This window comes from Coffea arabica, chromosome 1e (assembly GCF_036785885.1).
Source record: "Coffea arabica cultivar ET-39 chromosome 1e, Coffea Arabica ET-39 HiFi, whole genome shotgun sequence".
In the NCBI taxonomy this organism is placed as follows: domain Eukaryota; kingdom Viridiplantae; phylum Streptophyta; class Magnoliopsida; order Gentianales; family Rubiaceae; genus Coffea; species Coffea arabica.
In genome coordinates, this window is record NC_092311.1 from 50,892,117 (window position 1) to 50,907,428 (window position 15,312).

At 40.0% G+C, this 15,312-nt stretch overlaps 2 protein-coding genes across 2 annotated transcripts; one reads left to right on the top strand and one right to left on the bottom strand.

Annotated features, from left to right (window-relative positions):
• Nucleotides 1–4,845: 4,845 nt before the first annotated feature.
• On the top strand, nucleotides 4,846–9,763 carry LOC113712725 (formin-like protein 1). The gene is made up of 4 exons (XM_027236267.2): nucleotides 4,846–6,725; nucleotides 6,838–7,037; nucleotides 7,646–7,890; nucleotides 8,694–9,763. The coding sequence occupies exons 1-4, from the start codon at nucleotides 4,984–4,986 to the stop codon at nucleotides 9,498–9,500; spliced, it is 2,994 nt and encodes a 997-aa protein (XP_027092068.2). The 5' UTR covers nucleotides 4,846–4,983; the 3' UTR covers nucleotides 9,501–9,763.
• Nucleotides 9,764–10,620: 857 nt separating this feature from the next.
• LOC113712733 (acyl-coenzyme A thioesterase 2, chloroplastic-like) lies at nucleotides 10,621–15,085 on the bottom strand. Its single transcript, XM_027236279.2, has 5 exons — nucleotides 14,335–15,085; nucleotides 13,375–13,552; nucleotides 11,684–12,153; nucleotides 11,232–11,360; nucleotides 10,621–11,009 (listed from the first exon to the last, which is right to left on the bottom strand). Exons 1-5 carry the CDS (start codon nucleotides 14,719–14,721, stop codon nucleotides 10,848–10,850), a joined length of 1,326 nt encoding a protein of 441 aa, XP_027092080.1. The 5' UTR covers nucleotides 14,722–15,085; the 3' UTR covers nucleotides 10,621–10,847.
• Nucleotides 15,086–15,312: the final 227 nt, after the last annotated feature.

Below are 15,312 nucleotides of genomic sequence, written 5' to 3' on the forward strand. Positions count from 1 at the left end.
TCGGATCGAGCTGACCTGATGAGCTCGGCGTGCCGATGAGGAGAGCGTGTCCCAAGCCTGCAAAACGAACAAGAGGGTGATTTGACAGGGGAGCCCCGAGGTCGTCCCCGAGGGCACTCCGACGATCAAGTTAGTTTTCCGGTGAGTGGGATTCACGGGAAGTAACACAGTCGGGAGTAATTGGCGTATAGTGAGCGTATCTTGTGCAGTTGATGTGTGTTACCATTTATACCTGTTTGGGAGTCCGACCTCCGTACGTTTCGGGACCTGCCCAGAATAGTCTCAATCCCGCTCTGAGGGGGATCCTCCCCGCCCTCTATGGGATCGTTCCCTGGAGCTCCTCGGAGCCCTAGCAGCGGAGGGCCGCGGGACGGTTCCCATGAGCCCGGGGTCTAAGCCCAACTCAGGCCTCCCTGCGCTGCCACGTGTATAGGCCCAGGACGGGGCCTCTGCAGGATTCCAGGAAGCATATCACTGTATTGTGAAAATCCATGTTTGAAAATTCTTAAAAACGCCAACTTTTTTTGTTTCTTGGGAGATTATAGATTGGGCGCTCCAATTATAAGCAGAACTGTTCTCCTCTTAAACCTGCGATCAGATGACCTCTTGTCAATTTGATAAGGTTACTTGTGCGTCATAGCAAAAGCAGGAGGAAAAGAAAAGACTGTCAATTATGGAAATGCAAGGACATCCACTAATCAGATCAATTCTAGACTGTCAATTATGCTTTTTCTCAAGATCAGTGTAGTAGAATATTGCAATAATTGCTCTCTCCATTTATGATTAAGTTAATTGAATTAAAGTTAAAAAGGGGACAATCCCACGACACGCACGACGGTAATATTAAAGAATTAGTAGCTTTTAGTAAGATCACATATTATTGATAAAAATGGATCTGCTGCTGTAGAAGTAGAACAGAGGACAGGATGAAAAAAGACAAACAAAATGGAGCTTTGGAAACCTCTGGCCCAGGTCCCCATACAGTAAGTACTCCTATCAGAATAAGCAATACATGAAATACATACATATATAATAATCTGACAGCAGTCGTAGATTTCTTTTTGTTGAGAATCGAAGGACGCTGGATTAAATCGCAAAAGACAAGTGAGTGACAACACATCATATCGTATTGTACCTCTAGAAGAAGTGTCGGTGCTCCAGACTGAGTCCACATTACTCTACTGGGAAAGTAGCAGTGGAGGAGGAGGAGTCCCCCATTCCCATTCCTTTCCTTCGCGAAGGGCTGCTGCAAACTGTGTAGCATCTGAGGTTGTGACTCACAACTACTTCAATCAAATGCGACAATATCCCAAGGACACGTTACGAAAGCAGCAGCAGCATTTCTATTACAGTTTTGTATTGTATGTTGTTAGTGAGAAGTCCATTTCACCAAGCAAAAATCATCTCGAGGACAGTGACAAATTGTCAATATTATATTAATTGATTCTTTGTATTGCTCCAAGTTTCGTATGCACAACTCGAGAAATCAATCTTAAACTATGGTCTCGATTGTTTGATGATTTTCTTTTCCCTCTACGTCTATTCTGTTACAATTTTTTTTTTTTTTTTTTACAACGATAGAATTTTTATAACCTAATCTAAAGAAAAAAAAAAGAAAATTCGATGTGAATAGAGATTCCATCGAAAAAGGTCAATTAAAACCGCCATATATAATAACAAATTGATGAGAAAAAAGAGTTGAACCTTGAACTCCCATATCATCACGCCAAAGGTCCGGTGGCATTCTATTCTCTTGCATTCTATGCTCGTTTTTTTTTCAAACAATGGCTTAGAATTTTATGGTAAGAGAAGGCAAGAAGCATTAAGATGGGAGAGCAGCTTAATGAGCAAATGTTATGTGAAGAACTTACATATGGACTTTTTAATTCCACAAATTAAAGAACGGAGTACAATTGTTATTATTGCTACTGTTATATCCCATAATAATGACAAAGATAATGACCGTTATTGTGAAACTATCACGTGAGGTGCACACATACGTGGATCCAAGTTTTAAGTAATATTAGTTGTATTATTATTGCAATGAAAAGAACATAAAAAGTTTAGTATATTCCAACCTTTTAAATCATTGTTCTTTATGAATTGAGAGCGACCATCAATCATGATGAATCAATGTGAGACTAGAACGGCCATCTCATTTGGTGGTGGTGTCCTTTTTGAATTTGCACCATTTGTTATATCAGACAATAATATATGTTTCATTTTTGCAGTCGCTTTCACAATAATGAAAATTCGGTTTCACTTTTGAATTTCATAAAACCAAACCCATACCCTTTTCTTCATCATATTTTAGAGTGGGTATTTAATTACCCCCCCCCCCCCCTCCTTCCCCCTCCCCACCACCAAAAAAAAAAAAAAAAGACTTTGAATGCAAAGTATGTTGAACAATAATGATTTGGTAGATTGAGGGCGAAATGCTTATAAAAGACGCCATTGACTATATAGGTTAAATTTTCACCATCAAGCATCTTCTTAATTTTAGGACCTTGTTTGGATTGCTGGTTTTCGTCGAAAAATTACGTCGCTTTCCGTGATTACTGGTCTGTTTGGATTGGACTTTATTTCCCCAAATTTATTTGCTTACATCATCATTACAATTTTCAATACACCTTTTTACCTTCCCAATTACCTTTTTATCTCACATACATCATATTACAAAAAGTGCTACAGTAAAAATATCTCTAATAATTCACAATCCAAACAGATCTGTAACATTTCCCTATTACCTTTTTCCCTCAAATACATCAAATAGCTATAGTATTTTTTCCATGAAAAATCACGGAAAATGCAATCCAAACACAACCTTACATTTCTTGAAAGTTATACCTGTGATGGATAGATCATAGTCGAAAATGCATTTGTTTCTTGACTGAGAAAAAAGTTGCCAGGATTTTCAAACTTGATGCCTTATATTTGACGTATAATGAATTCGACACTACCAACTAATGGTTTTAACGCTAACAATTAGTACCTCAAAGATAAAGCTGGATGACTGATTTCGACGCTAACATAAATTGCATGCATGATACCCTTACATGCAAAATTTGAAGGACAATAAACAAACTTCAAAAAATTGTAAAACAAAATAGAATTCCAAATTCCATTTCCATCACGATGGTTTTTTTTTTTAAAAATCTTTTTGGTGATATGTGGGGCCTTGGAAAAAAATCTTGAAGGACAACAAACAAACAGCGGACCGAAAGTTGTGAAGGTGAGGCCCTGTCCCGTTAACTAATCAGAGCCAAGGCAGTGAGCTAACACAGTCACAGCCGGTGAAAGTAAGGTACTCACAGTCCCAAAGGAGGAAATCATCAGGGACAGACGACTGACGTGGCGAGAAAAACCCACCGCTATCGTTGACCTCCAATCTCGGGCGAGACTGTCGGTAATCTCGTTCCACGAACTGACCCACAGAGAAAAAAAAAATAAATTTTTGTTGTTTTCTTTTTCAATTTTAAAATTTTTTTTCAATTTTTGATACAGCCCCTTGATTATCAATTTTTTGAGACAGACCCATAAAATTTTGCTTATGCATTCAGATTCACCACATAGTCTTCCTTCTTCTCGCGTTTGTAACATTTTGCAGTCATTTCGTTTTCTGTCATAAGAGAAAAATATAATTTTGGTACGGGGACTAGTCTAGTCACCAAAGTTCGGTCCAAAGTAAATCCACTCTCTAATGTTTCTAGTTTGGAATACATTTAGGATCATGACACGATTTTTATTTTTTTTTAAAGGATGGAGAAAGAAACAACTTGGTGTAACATTAATTTTATCCTCGTGGTCGTAACATTTTGCAGTCATGTTATTTTTCCTTGTATAGTTTCCTTATAAATAGTCAAGTCAATAAAATTTCGTTTAGTTGACTAGTTGATAATGGTGAAAACAACAACTTTAATTACCATAATTATTTCTCCATTTGAACCAAAAACACAGGAGGATTCAGATAAAGGTTAAAAAAAAAGTACGGATCGGGTATAAGAATTTATTGGATCCTAATTCCCATTTCCCTCTTAGGTTGCACGTGCAAATCAAACATATAGGGAAGCTTATCTAATTGTTACCAAAAATAATTATTATATTATATATTGACGTGGTTGCAGTTGCATTATTGTGTTAGATGATTTTTGTGGGCTCCATTTTCCTTTTACTAAGCTATAGATGTCTTGTGAGACAAGAAATGAGGAGCTTTCTCAAAATACTACTAAATTTGAAGTATATAGCATGCTACCAGAAATTCTACGTTCTTTCCCATTCTTTCTTTCTTCTTGTGAAAAAGAAGAAAAGTAGTAGTGGTAGTAGTAGTAAGAGTAATAATTAATAAGAATTTGAGACCACACACATGAATTCTTGAATTTGTAGTATTGGCATCTTCCTAGTTCCAACTTCCAAGTTCCTACCCACCATCACCAACACCAACACCAACAAAAAATAGCAATCGAGCCACGAACCAGCAAAATCTTAGCTGGAAGCATATGAGCCTTGTCAACCCTGGCCTATTTTTTTAAAGTAATTGTTACCCAACTCATATAATATACTTCTTCTACTCAAAAAACTACACTGCACTATTGCTCCTCCACTCCCGTAGTCTGGACGACGGACTTGTGAGTTGTGATGCGATCCCAGCTTCTTCTTCCGCTTTCTGCTACTGTTCTAATTTTCACCTTTTTCCTTCCCGCACTCTCCTCTCCTCATCGGTCATTTCACCTGCCCTTCCATCACCATCATCATCATTTCATGCTCATGCAGATGTTGTTAATGTTTTAGTACTAATAACCTACTCTCTCTCTCTCTCCTCTCGTCACTCTCTCTCTCTCTCTCTCTCTTACTCTCACACCCAGTACTACCACCGATCTCCACAGTCCCCACTAGCCAAAAAGGCATCCGCCCATCCTGCTCCAGCTAGATATCCTCCCTCCCCCCTCCTGCATTTACTCTTCCTCATCTCCTCAGCCCAAAATTATGCCTCCCTTATCCCTCCTCCTCCTCCTCCTCTCTCTCTTCTCCTCCTGCTCAACTTTTCCATTGTCCTCACATATTATTGCCACCACCGCACCTGCCACCCACAACCGCCGCATCCTTCACCAACCCTTTCTCCCGCAAGGCTCGCTCCCACCGTCACAGCCTCCTAACCCTTCACCCCCCGCCCCCGCTACCCCCAAATACCCGTTCTCTTCCACTTCCAATTCCCCCAACAACACCCCATTCTTCCCATCCGTCCCCTCCCCTCCTCCGCCGCCTTCTCCAGCCTCCTACGCCTCCTTCCCTGCTAACATCTCCTCCCTCATCCTCCCTCAGCCTTCCAAGTCCAAACCTGCCTCCTCCAAGCTCATCGCCGCCGCCATCGCAGCCGTGGTCGCTGCCGCCATTGTTGTCTCCCTCGCCGTCTTTTTGCACCTCCGCCGGAAAAGAAACCGCCGAGCTTCTAGCGATGCTAAGACCCATAGATCCGACAACAGCACTCGATTCCACTACCCCAATGCCACTTATTCCGCCAACGGAAGCGTCCCCAAGCTCCAGAGGCCATCACAGACGAGCTCCGAGTTCCTCTATCTGGGTACCTTGGTAAATTCGCATGGGGCCATTGGTAATACTAGTCCGCAGCAAAATGCGCGCAGCAGTACTGCTGATAGGAGTACTGCCAATTCCAGAAAGCTGGACTCGCCGGAGCTACGGCCATTGCCGCCGCTTAGTGGCCAGCAGAATGCAAGCCGAAACCACAAAAATGCCGAAGTGGGGTCCGCTGGGGACGAAGAAGATGAAGAGTTTTACTCTCCTAGAGGGTCTTTAGGGGGCAGGGACAGCTCGATCGGCACTGGATCGGCATCCAGGAGGGCATTTGCTGCTGTAGAAGTGGAGAATTTTGGTCGGTCGAGCTCTGCTTCGTACTCTTCTTCTAGTTCTGCCTCGGGCTCGCCGGTGAGGTCCGTTTCACTCAGCATTTCGCCTCCAGTGAGTTTGAGTCCGAAAGCCTCGAGGCCCAAGTCGCCAGAGTTGGTTGCTCTTCAGACTGCGCCTTCCCCGCGGGCTCCACCACCTCCGCCAGCACCCCCGATATCGTTTTTCAATGCCCCTTTTGTTGACCAAAGACTATCGGCATCGGCATCGACATCGCCGTCTCTGTCGCGATCTCCGTCGCCTCCTAGTTCATCATCGCCCGAAAGAGTTTATAGTCGAAGCAGGGAGACTTCCCCTAGAATCTCAAACGTATCCGATCAGAATTTGGAGTCTCCAGTGATTATTTGCAGTCCTGCTCAGCAAGCTACGCCTGTTTCCATTCCATCACCGCCTTCAACTGTTTCAGCCCCACCACCTCCTCCGCCGCCGCCTCCCACTGTTTCAATCCCACCGCCTCCGCCGCCTCCACCGCCAATTAAACACTGGGAAAGTCCCGCAACACCTTCGGCGGCAGCCATTAGGATATTAACCGAACCACCAGCTATAATAACACCTTTAAGGCCTTTATCTATGCAGAACCCAACAGTAATTTCACCTATGCAACTGCCATCAAATTTGGAGGCTGTTGAAAAGACTGAGGAGACCATCGAAACCCAGGGGCGTCCTGTTACTGAGAATGTTGTGAAAGATGAGGAAAAAAATGAAGAGACCCCTAAACCAAAATTGAAGCCATTGCATTGGGATAAAGTCAGAGCAAGTTCTGATCGCGAAATGGTGTGGGATCAACTGAAGTCCAGCTCATTCAAGTATGATGACATTCAATCCTTAAAAAAGAGTGGTTTTGGCACAGTTTTTTTTTTTTTTTTTGGGTGGTAATCTTGCATATCAAGTGAACAGACTGAATTGGGTTCAATGCAGGTTGGACGAAGAGATGATTGAGACATTGTTTGTTGTGAAAACTCCAACTCAAGTTCCCAAGGAAACAACTCGAAGGCCAATCCTTCCCTCACCAAGCCAAGAAAATAGAGTGCTTGATCCCAAGAAGTCGCAGAATATTGCCATTTTACTGAGGGCCCTCAATGTGACGGTAGATGAAGTTTGTGAAGCTCTCATTGAAGGTAATCTTTTTCATTTTCTGCGAACTTACGAAATTGTGCAAATTGTTGTTGACGCTGTTTCTTGCGTAATTTCATTTAAGTCATGCACGATAGAGCTTACCAGTTGAAATAGCTTAATTTATAGAACGCATAATTACAAGATGTATTTCTGCTAACGCTTATTTTTCAATAGGCAGGTTTAAACGAAAAAGGTTTGTGGTTTTCTGTATATTGACGACCATTACTTGTATGGTTGATTGGTTTGTTTGAACTCTTGTTGTAATTAGATGTCTTAGCATTGCTTCTTATTATTTGCGGACTTAGCTGCTGCCCATCAAATGCTTCTGCGTCTTTGTCTTGCTCCTCATTATTCTGGTAATTTGTGGTTACCACTTAGCATGACCTTGAGAATGGTCATCTTCTTTTCCAGTGATGTAGTGAAAAGTCTATTAGTTGTTTCTGTCTGTGTTGCTCCAGTTTATGTATGTCAATTTTCTATCAATAGTTTGTTTATTTACTTTTTTACATCTAATGTCACCCTATTAGCTGAAATGCAGTTATCTTATTTTACATAGTTTAAAGCCATCTGGTAATCACAATGCTCATAATCCCTTAAAACTTCTACACAGGCAATGCAGATAATCTTGGAACTGAACTCCTTGAGAGTTTATTGAAGATGGCTCCAACAAAAGAAGAGGAACGTAAGCTGAAAGAGTATAAAGATGATTCTCCATTTAAGCTTGGGCCAGCTGAAAAATTTTTGAGGGCAGTGCTGGATGTTCCTTTCGCATTTAAAAGAGTGGATGCAATGCTCTACATCTCAAGCTTTGACTCTGAGATTGAGTACCTAAAAAGGTCATTTGACACTTTAGAGGTAATTTTACATCATTATTGGCCTTTTGTGTATTGAAATTGCTTGCAAATTCTGCCAAGTTTAAACCAAAGTGAAATTATCCGATCTGATTCTGTTGACAAAAGTTGAGGAAGCAATAATCTTGCACCAAAAATGTTACTGATAATACAAAACAAAGAATTAAAGTTGATTTACGTATCACATTTTTTTTTAATTTCTATTGCTCTTGCATTCTGTATCTGTGAAGCTTTTTGATGTTTGAAACCTAAAATTACATGGAAGCCACCTCTTAGCTAAGCTCCTTCCAACCTCTTTGATGGAAATTTTTAAATTTTAATATCAGGGAGAATCTGTACATGCTGTCTGCAATCAGACATAACTACTGTAAAACATTGATCTTAAATACCTTTATGAATATTAGATATACTCATTTAACACCTGTTAATCCGTTGAATGTTTGAAAATTTCAAACAGGTTTTGTCTCTGACTTTGAGCGGGCAAACTTACCAGGGTAGTTCCAATGTGTTTAGTTAATTCAGCAATTCAGGTCAATCTAATGCATGTTAAGATTATTGTTGCTCGAGACAAGATTGATGGAAATATCTGAAATTATAAAAGCACCAGCTGCGAAATGGATATTGTCCATCTCTCATCTCTTTAGGAGCTTTCTCAGAGTTAGATCAACAAAATCAAGCTTCTGATTCTTTGCATTCATATGAGCCAAGTCCTTAACATTGTTGTAACTCTGCTAAAAGATACAATGGTAGATTATTGCTTTTGATATAAGGTGATTGGTGATGCTATATATGTTGCCAAATTTACAGGCAGCATGTGAAGAACTGAGGAATAGCAGGATGTTTTTGAAACTTTTAGAAGCTGTGCTGAAGACAGGAAACCGTATGAATGTTGGGACTAATCGTGGTGATGCACATGCATTCAAACTTGATACGCTCCTGAAGCTTGTCGATGTGAAGGGAGCTGATGGTAAAACAACTCTCTTGCATTTTGTCGTTCAGGAGATAATAAGAAGTGAAGGTGCTCGTCTTTCTAGTGCAAACCAAAATCACAGTACCAGTGTCAATGATGATGTGAAGTGCCGGAAGCTCGGGCTTCAGGTTGTTTCGGGCCTTAGTTCAGAACTCGCAAATGTCAAGAAAGCTGCTGCTATGGATTCTGAAGTGCTCAATAGTGATGTCTTGAAGCTGTCGAAAGGAATTGGAAATATTGCTGAGGTTGTACGATCAATTGAAGCAGCAGGCTCAGAGGGGGGCAGCAGCCAGAAATTTTCTGAATCAATGAGTGGTTTCATGAAGATGGCTGAGGAGGAGATTATAAGGATTCAAGCCCAAGAAAGTGTTGCGCTGACGCTGGTGAAGGAGATCACAGAATACTTTCACGGAAACTCAGCGAAGGAAGAGGCTCATCCTTTCAGAATATTCATGGTTGTGAGAGACTTTCTATCAATTCTTGATCGGGTATGCAAGGAAGTCGGAATGATAAATGAGCGAACAACAGTTAGTTCCGCTCACAAATTTCCTATTCCAGTGAATCCTAATCTGCAGCCAATTTCCAGTGCTTTTCCCGGAAGGCAGCGGTATAGTTCTTCAGATGATGAGTGCTCTTCACCTTAGTTCTTGGTTCTTCGAGTACCTTTTACTCTTTTTTTTGCTACTGGCCAAAAAGATTGTAAAATATAAATGTGGCCAGATAGGAGCTAGTTAGGATAGTGCCTCCCAATCACTTTAGGTGTATGTAATCTTTTTTGCCCTCTATTGTATTTAGTATGGCATATGATGTAAACGAATTTTGGATACCGTTTTGTGGATTATATATAGTGGGAGGAGATCTCTTTACACCGAATAAAAAAAATTCTTTCCTCCAAACTGTTCAAGCACACACTACAAAGAGAATTGTTACATTTTCTCAATTCTGGAATAATCGAGTTTTGCAAAGATCCTTTGGATCTAACATGTTTAACTTTTGATTTAAAAAAAAAAAAATCCATGCATCGATATTTTAGGCCAAAAGCAAGTGCATGTGTGACCGTTGTTATTAGCAATAACTTGCTCAACACAAAGTAATTCCACCCTTTTTTGTTCTTTCTTTCCAAGTTTCTTTACCCTTTTCTTCCCTCGAAATGCTCTTCAGTTGATTCTATTTCTATGGTCCTAAAGTCGGTGAAGGCGAGGCACGAGGTGGCAGAATATTTTTGTTGGATTGAAAAGCTACGAGTGAAGAAGGATCCTATCCTATAACCTGCTTTTTTTTTTTTGCTAGCGCATTAAAGTAGGCTCATCTTTTGCTATCAACGGAAACTGGAGAGCATCAAATTTTGTCACATAGCTTGAGACTCTATCATCGCGTCCCCGTCGAAGCATGAGGCATCAGCTGGAATAAAATCCCAACGTCTGCTCAAACCAGAAAAAGGGTAAAAGGTGGGGAAAAAGGAAGACAGCAAGAAAAAGAAATAACACTTCTCCTTTTTCTGTTCTTTGATTCGAAAACACTTGAAGACAGGAAGCTCAAGTTGAAGATTTCAACTATGCTGTACAGATTACTGTAAATTCGTATAAAATCCACCGATCATGATGAAAAGAAACAAGAAGATATTTTAGCTCTCGACTGCAATGTAGGAAGAATTAGCTGCCAATTAGCTAGGGTTCACTGAAGGAGGTATACCGGACTTGGAGGCATCTACCAGAATGGCTCAAATTTGTCGAGATCATATTGAGATGTAGAAGAAACATAAGGTTGAACTCAAACCATCAAATTTTCTAATTTGTGTGCCTGATGGTAAATCTTAAACTGACATTGTACGAAAAGAAGCATAAGATAGGATGCTGTTAATCAGAAGTAGTTTTAACATGTATCTTTGAGCAAGGAAAAGTAAGCAGGGGTCCTATGAAATTGCACTGATCCATGTTATTTCACTGATAAACCTAAACCACCCAGGCACCCACCAGTCCTTGGTAAAATTTTTAAGATTTGTAGACTAGATTAAATGAATCGGCATCCATGTGCTCCAAGATTCTGCGGGCCTCTTCCTCCGTGGCTGGAACCACCTTCCTGATCCTAACCCTGTCATTCATGGCCTTAGCCTCCGGATGAACAGTGAAAGTGAAGTAGAACCTGTTTGACACCTGCATGATAAAAATATATAACATCAAAGTCACCTAAAAGAGAAGTTTGGCATTCGATTAGCAGCTCTGTTTTGAAATCAGTTTCACGCCAGTTTCTTTTTTACACGTCTCCTTGACCGTTTACTCAAGCTGGTATTATTGCACATCCATTGGCAAATTATGACCATGAGTGATGACAGACCAAGCTCTTACGGTCAAAGAAATGGGGACCATGCATTGTACCTCACTAGACCTCAGCTCCGGCCTTGTAACATGAGCTACAACTTCAATGTTGATCAAAGGCTGATCTGTGTTCTGAAGCTCTGTGTACAATACACAAGACTTGAAACGCAGAAAATCTCCAACATCCACCTGCACAACAGAAAAGAGAATACTTCATCAGTAAATTTTGGTGGTTGAAGTGCTCCTGAAATGCCAACGAATTGGTCATGTTCCGAAAGGTCAATTAACTATTATCTGAGATACCCTTCATGTAAAGTTGCTAATGTCATGGAGATTTGAGAAAATATCATCACATAATTAGAAAAAAAAAAAAAAATCTGGGCTTTTTTTGGTTGTGGGGGTTGGGGGGGGGGGAAGAACCTAAATTAACTTTCCCGCTCATCATGGGGAATATGTGGGGGACTGGGGAAAAAATAGACGTGAAGTAGGAGAGGTTCCCAAACGGTACTTACTGGTCTAAGAAAATCAACATGATCAACTTCCAGAAAGCAAGGCATCACACCAGCAAATGCATAAGCTGTTGAGAATGCTAATTCAAAAGCTCTGTGCATTAGGAATCCCCCAAAGATCCGACCATGAATGTTCCTTTGCTGTGGCTGACAAATTAAAGAGTTCTCAAGGCGAGTATCCCTGAGAAGAATGCTGTCACGATCTGCCAATGCTGGCATGTCGCAAAATATCCGTCCTTCACCCAAGAGTGCTTCAAGTCTACCAAATTCACCATTCTGAATCTCCTTTCTGTCTACCACCCTCTTCCTTTTCCGAAGTTGATTTCTTGCTTCTGCTGCTTCATAAAGCATTTTTTCTTTTTCAGTTTCTGGAGATAGTCGGTTCACTAGAGCGGCTTTTCGTGTCTTATAGTCACGAGCAACAAAAATGAAGTTGGCTGTCAGAGCTACAGATTCTGCAGCATCAGATTTTCCTGCAAAAGAAGCATGCTCCTTAGTCAACCTATTACTGGTGACATTTAGTCAACCTACCACTGACAACAACAATTACCCGCCGCCTTTGTTACATCCATCCACTCAAGTCAACAAGTCATGTATACAGTTCCTAAGAGACATTCTTGTTTCAATAAAGAGGGAACTTGGAAATTTACACAAAAATTAAAAATTTAAAAAAAAAGTGCTCAAGAAAAGCCATTACCCATGACAGTAAGTTCAGATTGGAGGAGATTCCTCGTTAATTCAAACAAGAGGAATAATTAGATACTAGTATTAAGGCACACAAAATGTGTGCGCAATTTAGAAATAATTAAAATGGATTAATTTTATATAAATTTTGATTTTCACACAAATACAATTTATATAAATTTATTAAAGAACTGGTTTATAAGGATATAGTAAATTGGTAGTTACAATACTTAGGGTGATTATGAGTAGTAGTTATGTTGGTAAAATGTGATTAGGTAATTAGGGTAAAAATTAGTTTTTTAAAGGATGAAATTGGAAGTTCAAAAAATGACATGAAAAAGTTTACGCCAATTGCCACTCCTCTGGCTTTATATATAGTACAGATGCTGCAGTTGTTAGGAATTGTCACTTCTCAAAATCTCAACCTCTAAACTCTAGATATGCAGCTTGTCCAGTCATTATGAGAGAAAACAGGTCCATTACAACTAGACTCAATCAATTGCATGAACGTGTCTCATGACAAAATGAAAACACACACCATGTAAAAAATGCATATTTTTTGTCACAATCCTCATACCGGGTATAAAAGGAGGAACTAACTGCTTGGGTGATATTGAGGGGAATGCAGCCCAAAAATGCTACTCGATTACTTTCTATGTATTCTGCTGTTGGAAATTTGACAACATAGACTTTGTTGAAGCTGAGACAATAACTTGGTTACGACACCACAAGCCCGAGAAAGAACACTTGTAAGCCAACAAAAATGATTTAATATCTCTTATTTAAAGTAGTTTTTCTGTATAATAACTTTCTTAAGCAAAGTAGATCAGTGATTGTTGAATACCAACATAAGCATGTGTCAAATATAGACAACGATATAACTGGAATCTTAATCCGTAAAACTAAATATGGCTTTTGAGAAGTCCAATAAGGCAACTCCAACACAGTTGCTGGACGTAGTTGTAATGCTGCTCAATATGAATGGACGAGGCAAGAGCCAAAAACCATACCATCTGTAGGCTGAGTCACTTCAAGTTGAATCTCTATAGAGGAGCGGCCAACCCAAATAACAGCACCAGCCATTTTCAGATCAATGTCAACACTAATTGGCTTCTTCAGCACCATTTTATCAACAGAAGCAGTCACAAGCAAAAGCGGTCTAGTCATGCTGTCATCATCTGTACAATGCTAATCCACAAGCAAAAAATAAGTCCAGAAGGCCATATATGGTCTTCAAGTTGTGTATTGCAATAACTCATCAACCACACTTAAGCAAGAAAAGAGATGGATAGACCCTTTTCTCCTGATAACGTAATCTAGTCAGCATAAACTTTTATCTGCGCCATAATCAATCTTAACCCCTGCAAAAGCAGGATAGATCTTCTGATAACTAAAAATGCTGAATCATGAAATAATTAACAGGGCGGAGGGAATTTCCAACCGAGAAACCTTTGTTCTCACTTACCCAAAAAAAGAGAAACCTACCTTTGTTCTCAAAATCCTATGTGTGAGGTAAGTGATACTAGGAGGAGACTACAACAATCTTTCCTGTGTGCTACAAGTCATAGACGTCAGAATAACAATTTACTTTTAGGAAGTGATTGTTAAATCAACATTCATAAGCATCAAAGTTTCTTAACCTAATAAAGCCATGAAATCAAGAGTAACAATTATGCAACAATGAGCAGAGAAAGACGAAGAACAAGATTCTAGTATATAGCAATAAAAAATCAATTGAACTCCGTGTTACTCTGCAATAATAGGACCCTATTCTGCAATGAAAGTAATACCAACCAAAACCCAGACAAGAAAGCCTAAGCAGGCATAAGATTTTAATTAACTTCGTTTCAGCGGTTCTCTGAATTAACTCTAGAATCTACACAGCAATGTACGGGCATAATACGGTAAAAAGGGAATGGAACACGATGCACAAAGATTAGATAAAAATTCAGGCAAGAACAACTTATTACCTTGACTGAGATGGTGCCAGCAAGAGCATCAAGATCTTCTAGCAATTTCCCTATCCTGACCTCATTCCATGGATCTCTATACTGCTCCCTCAATATGTAATCAGTGGAAAAGTTGTAAAGAATAGCAGTCCTGCTGTAAGATGGAGTCCTAGTAAGCAATTCACTTTGTGGAGGTGCATCAAGTGGAGGGTCAAGAAGTCTCTCAAATATTTTAGACCTCGTTTCCCACAGAGCATTTGTGACCGGTGAATGGTACATTCCCGGCCACAAACTCAGAGGTTTTCTGGTTAGAGATTTTGGATCATTCTCCTTGGGTGAACCTTCAAAAGGGGAAGTAAGGGTGGATACTATAGGAATGGTAAGGGATGGAGAGGAGCTGAGATCCATTGAAATTCAAGAAACTTCCTCACAGATTGGAGCCTTGAGAAATCCACACTTTCTTGACGAAATTTGGAAAGAGGTGCGAGGTTTGAGCTTTGAATTTGAGGTGGGTTGCTACTAATTTAATCGAAGTATCGAACATTTGACTTTTTTTTTTTTTTTTATTCTCTTGGAGGGTCCGGGAAAATTAGAAACTTCGGCCGAGAGAAATGGAGTCCCGACTCCCAAGTGGGATTTTAAGCAGAAAGAAAGCAGTAGGAAATCAGCAGTAACACAACAGGACAGCTTACGTTTAGGTATCTTCGGTCGTTGGAAGTTATAAAGATTGTGGTGTTGCCCTGTTGTTCTTGTTTGATGCCGGAGGGCACTGAAAATTCATTACAGAGTAAAAAATCATTCCAACTAGCTGGTAAACTTCTGCTGACGTCAAAATTTTGACAAAACTGCAATTGGGCTTCCCTCAATTTTTTTTTTAAAATTTTAATTTATTAGTAATAAGTCCTACTGAGAATCCCAGTTCCAGTTATGCTTGAAGAATAAAGAGGAATTCTTGGATAAAATTAGGGGTTAAGTGCAGGAAACCTTCATGAAGTATTG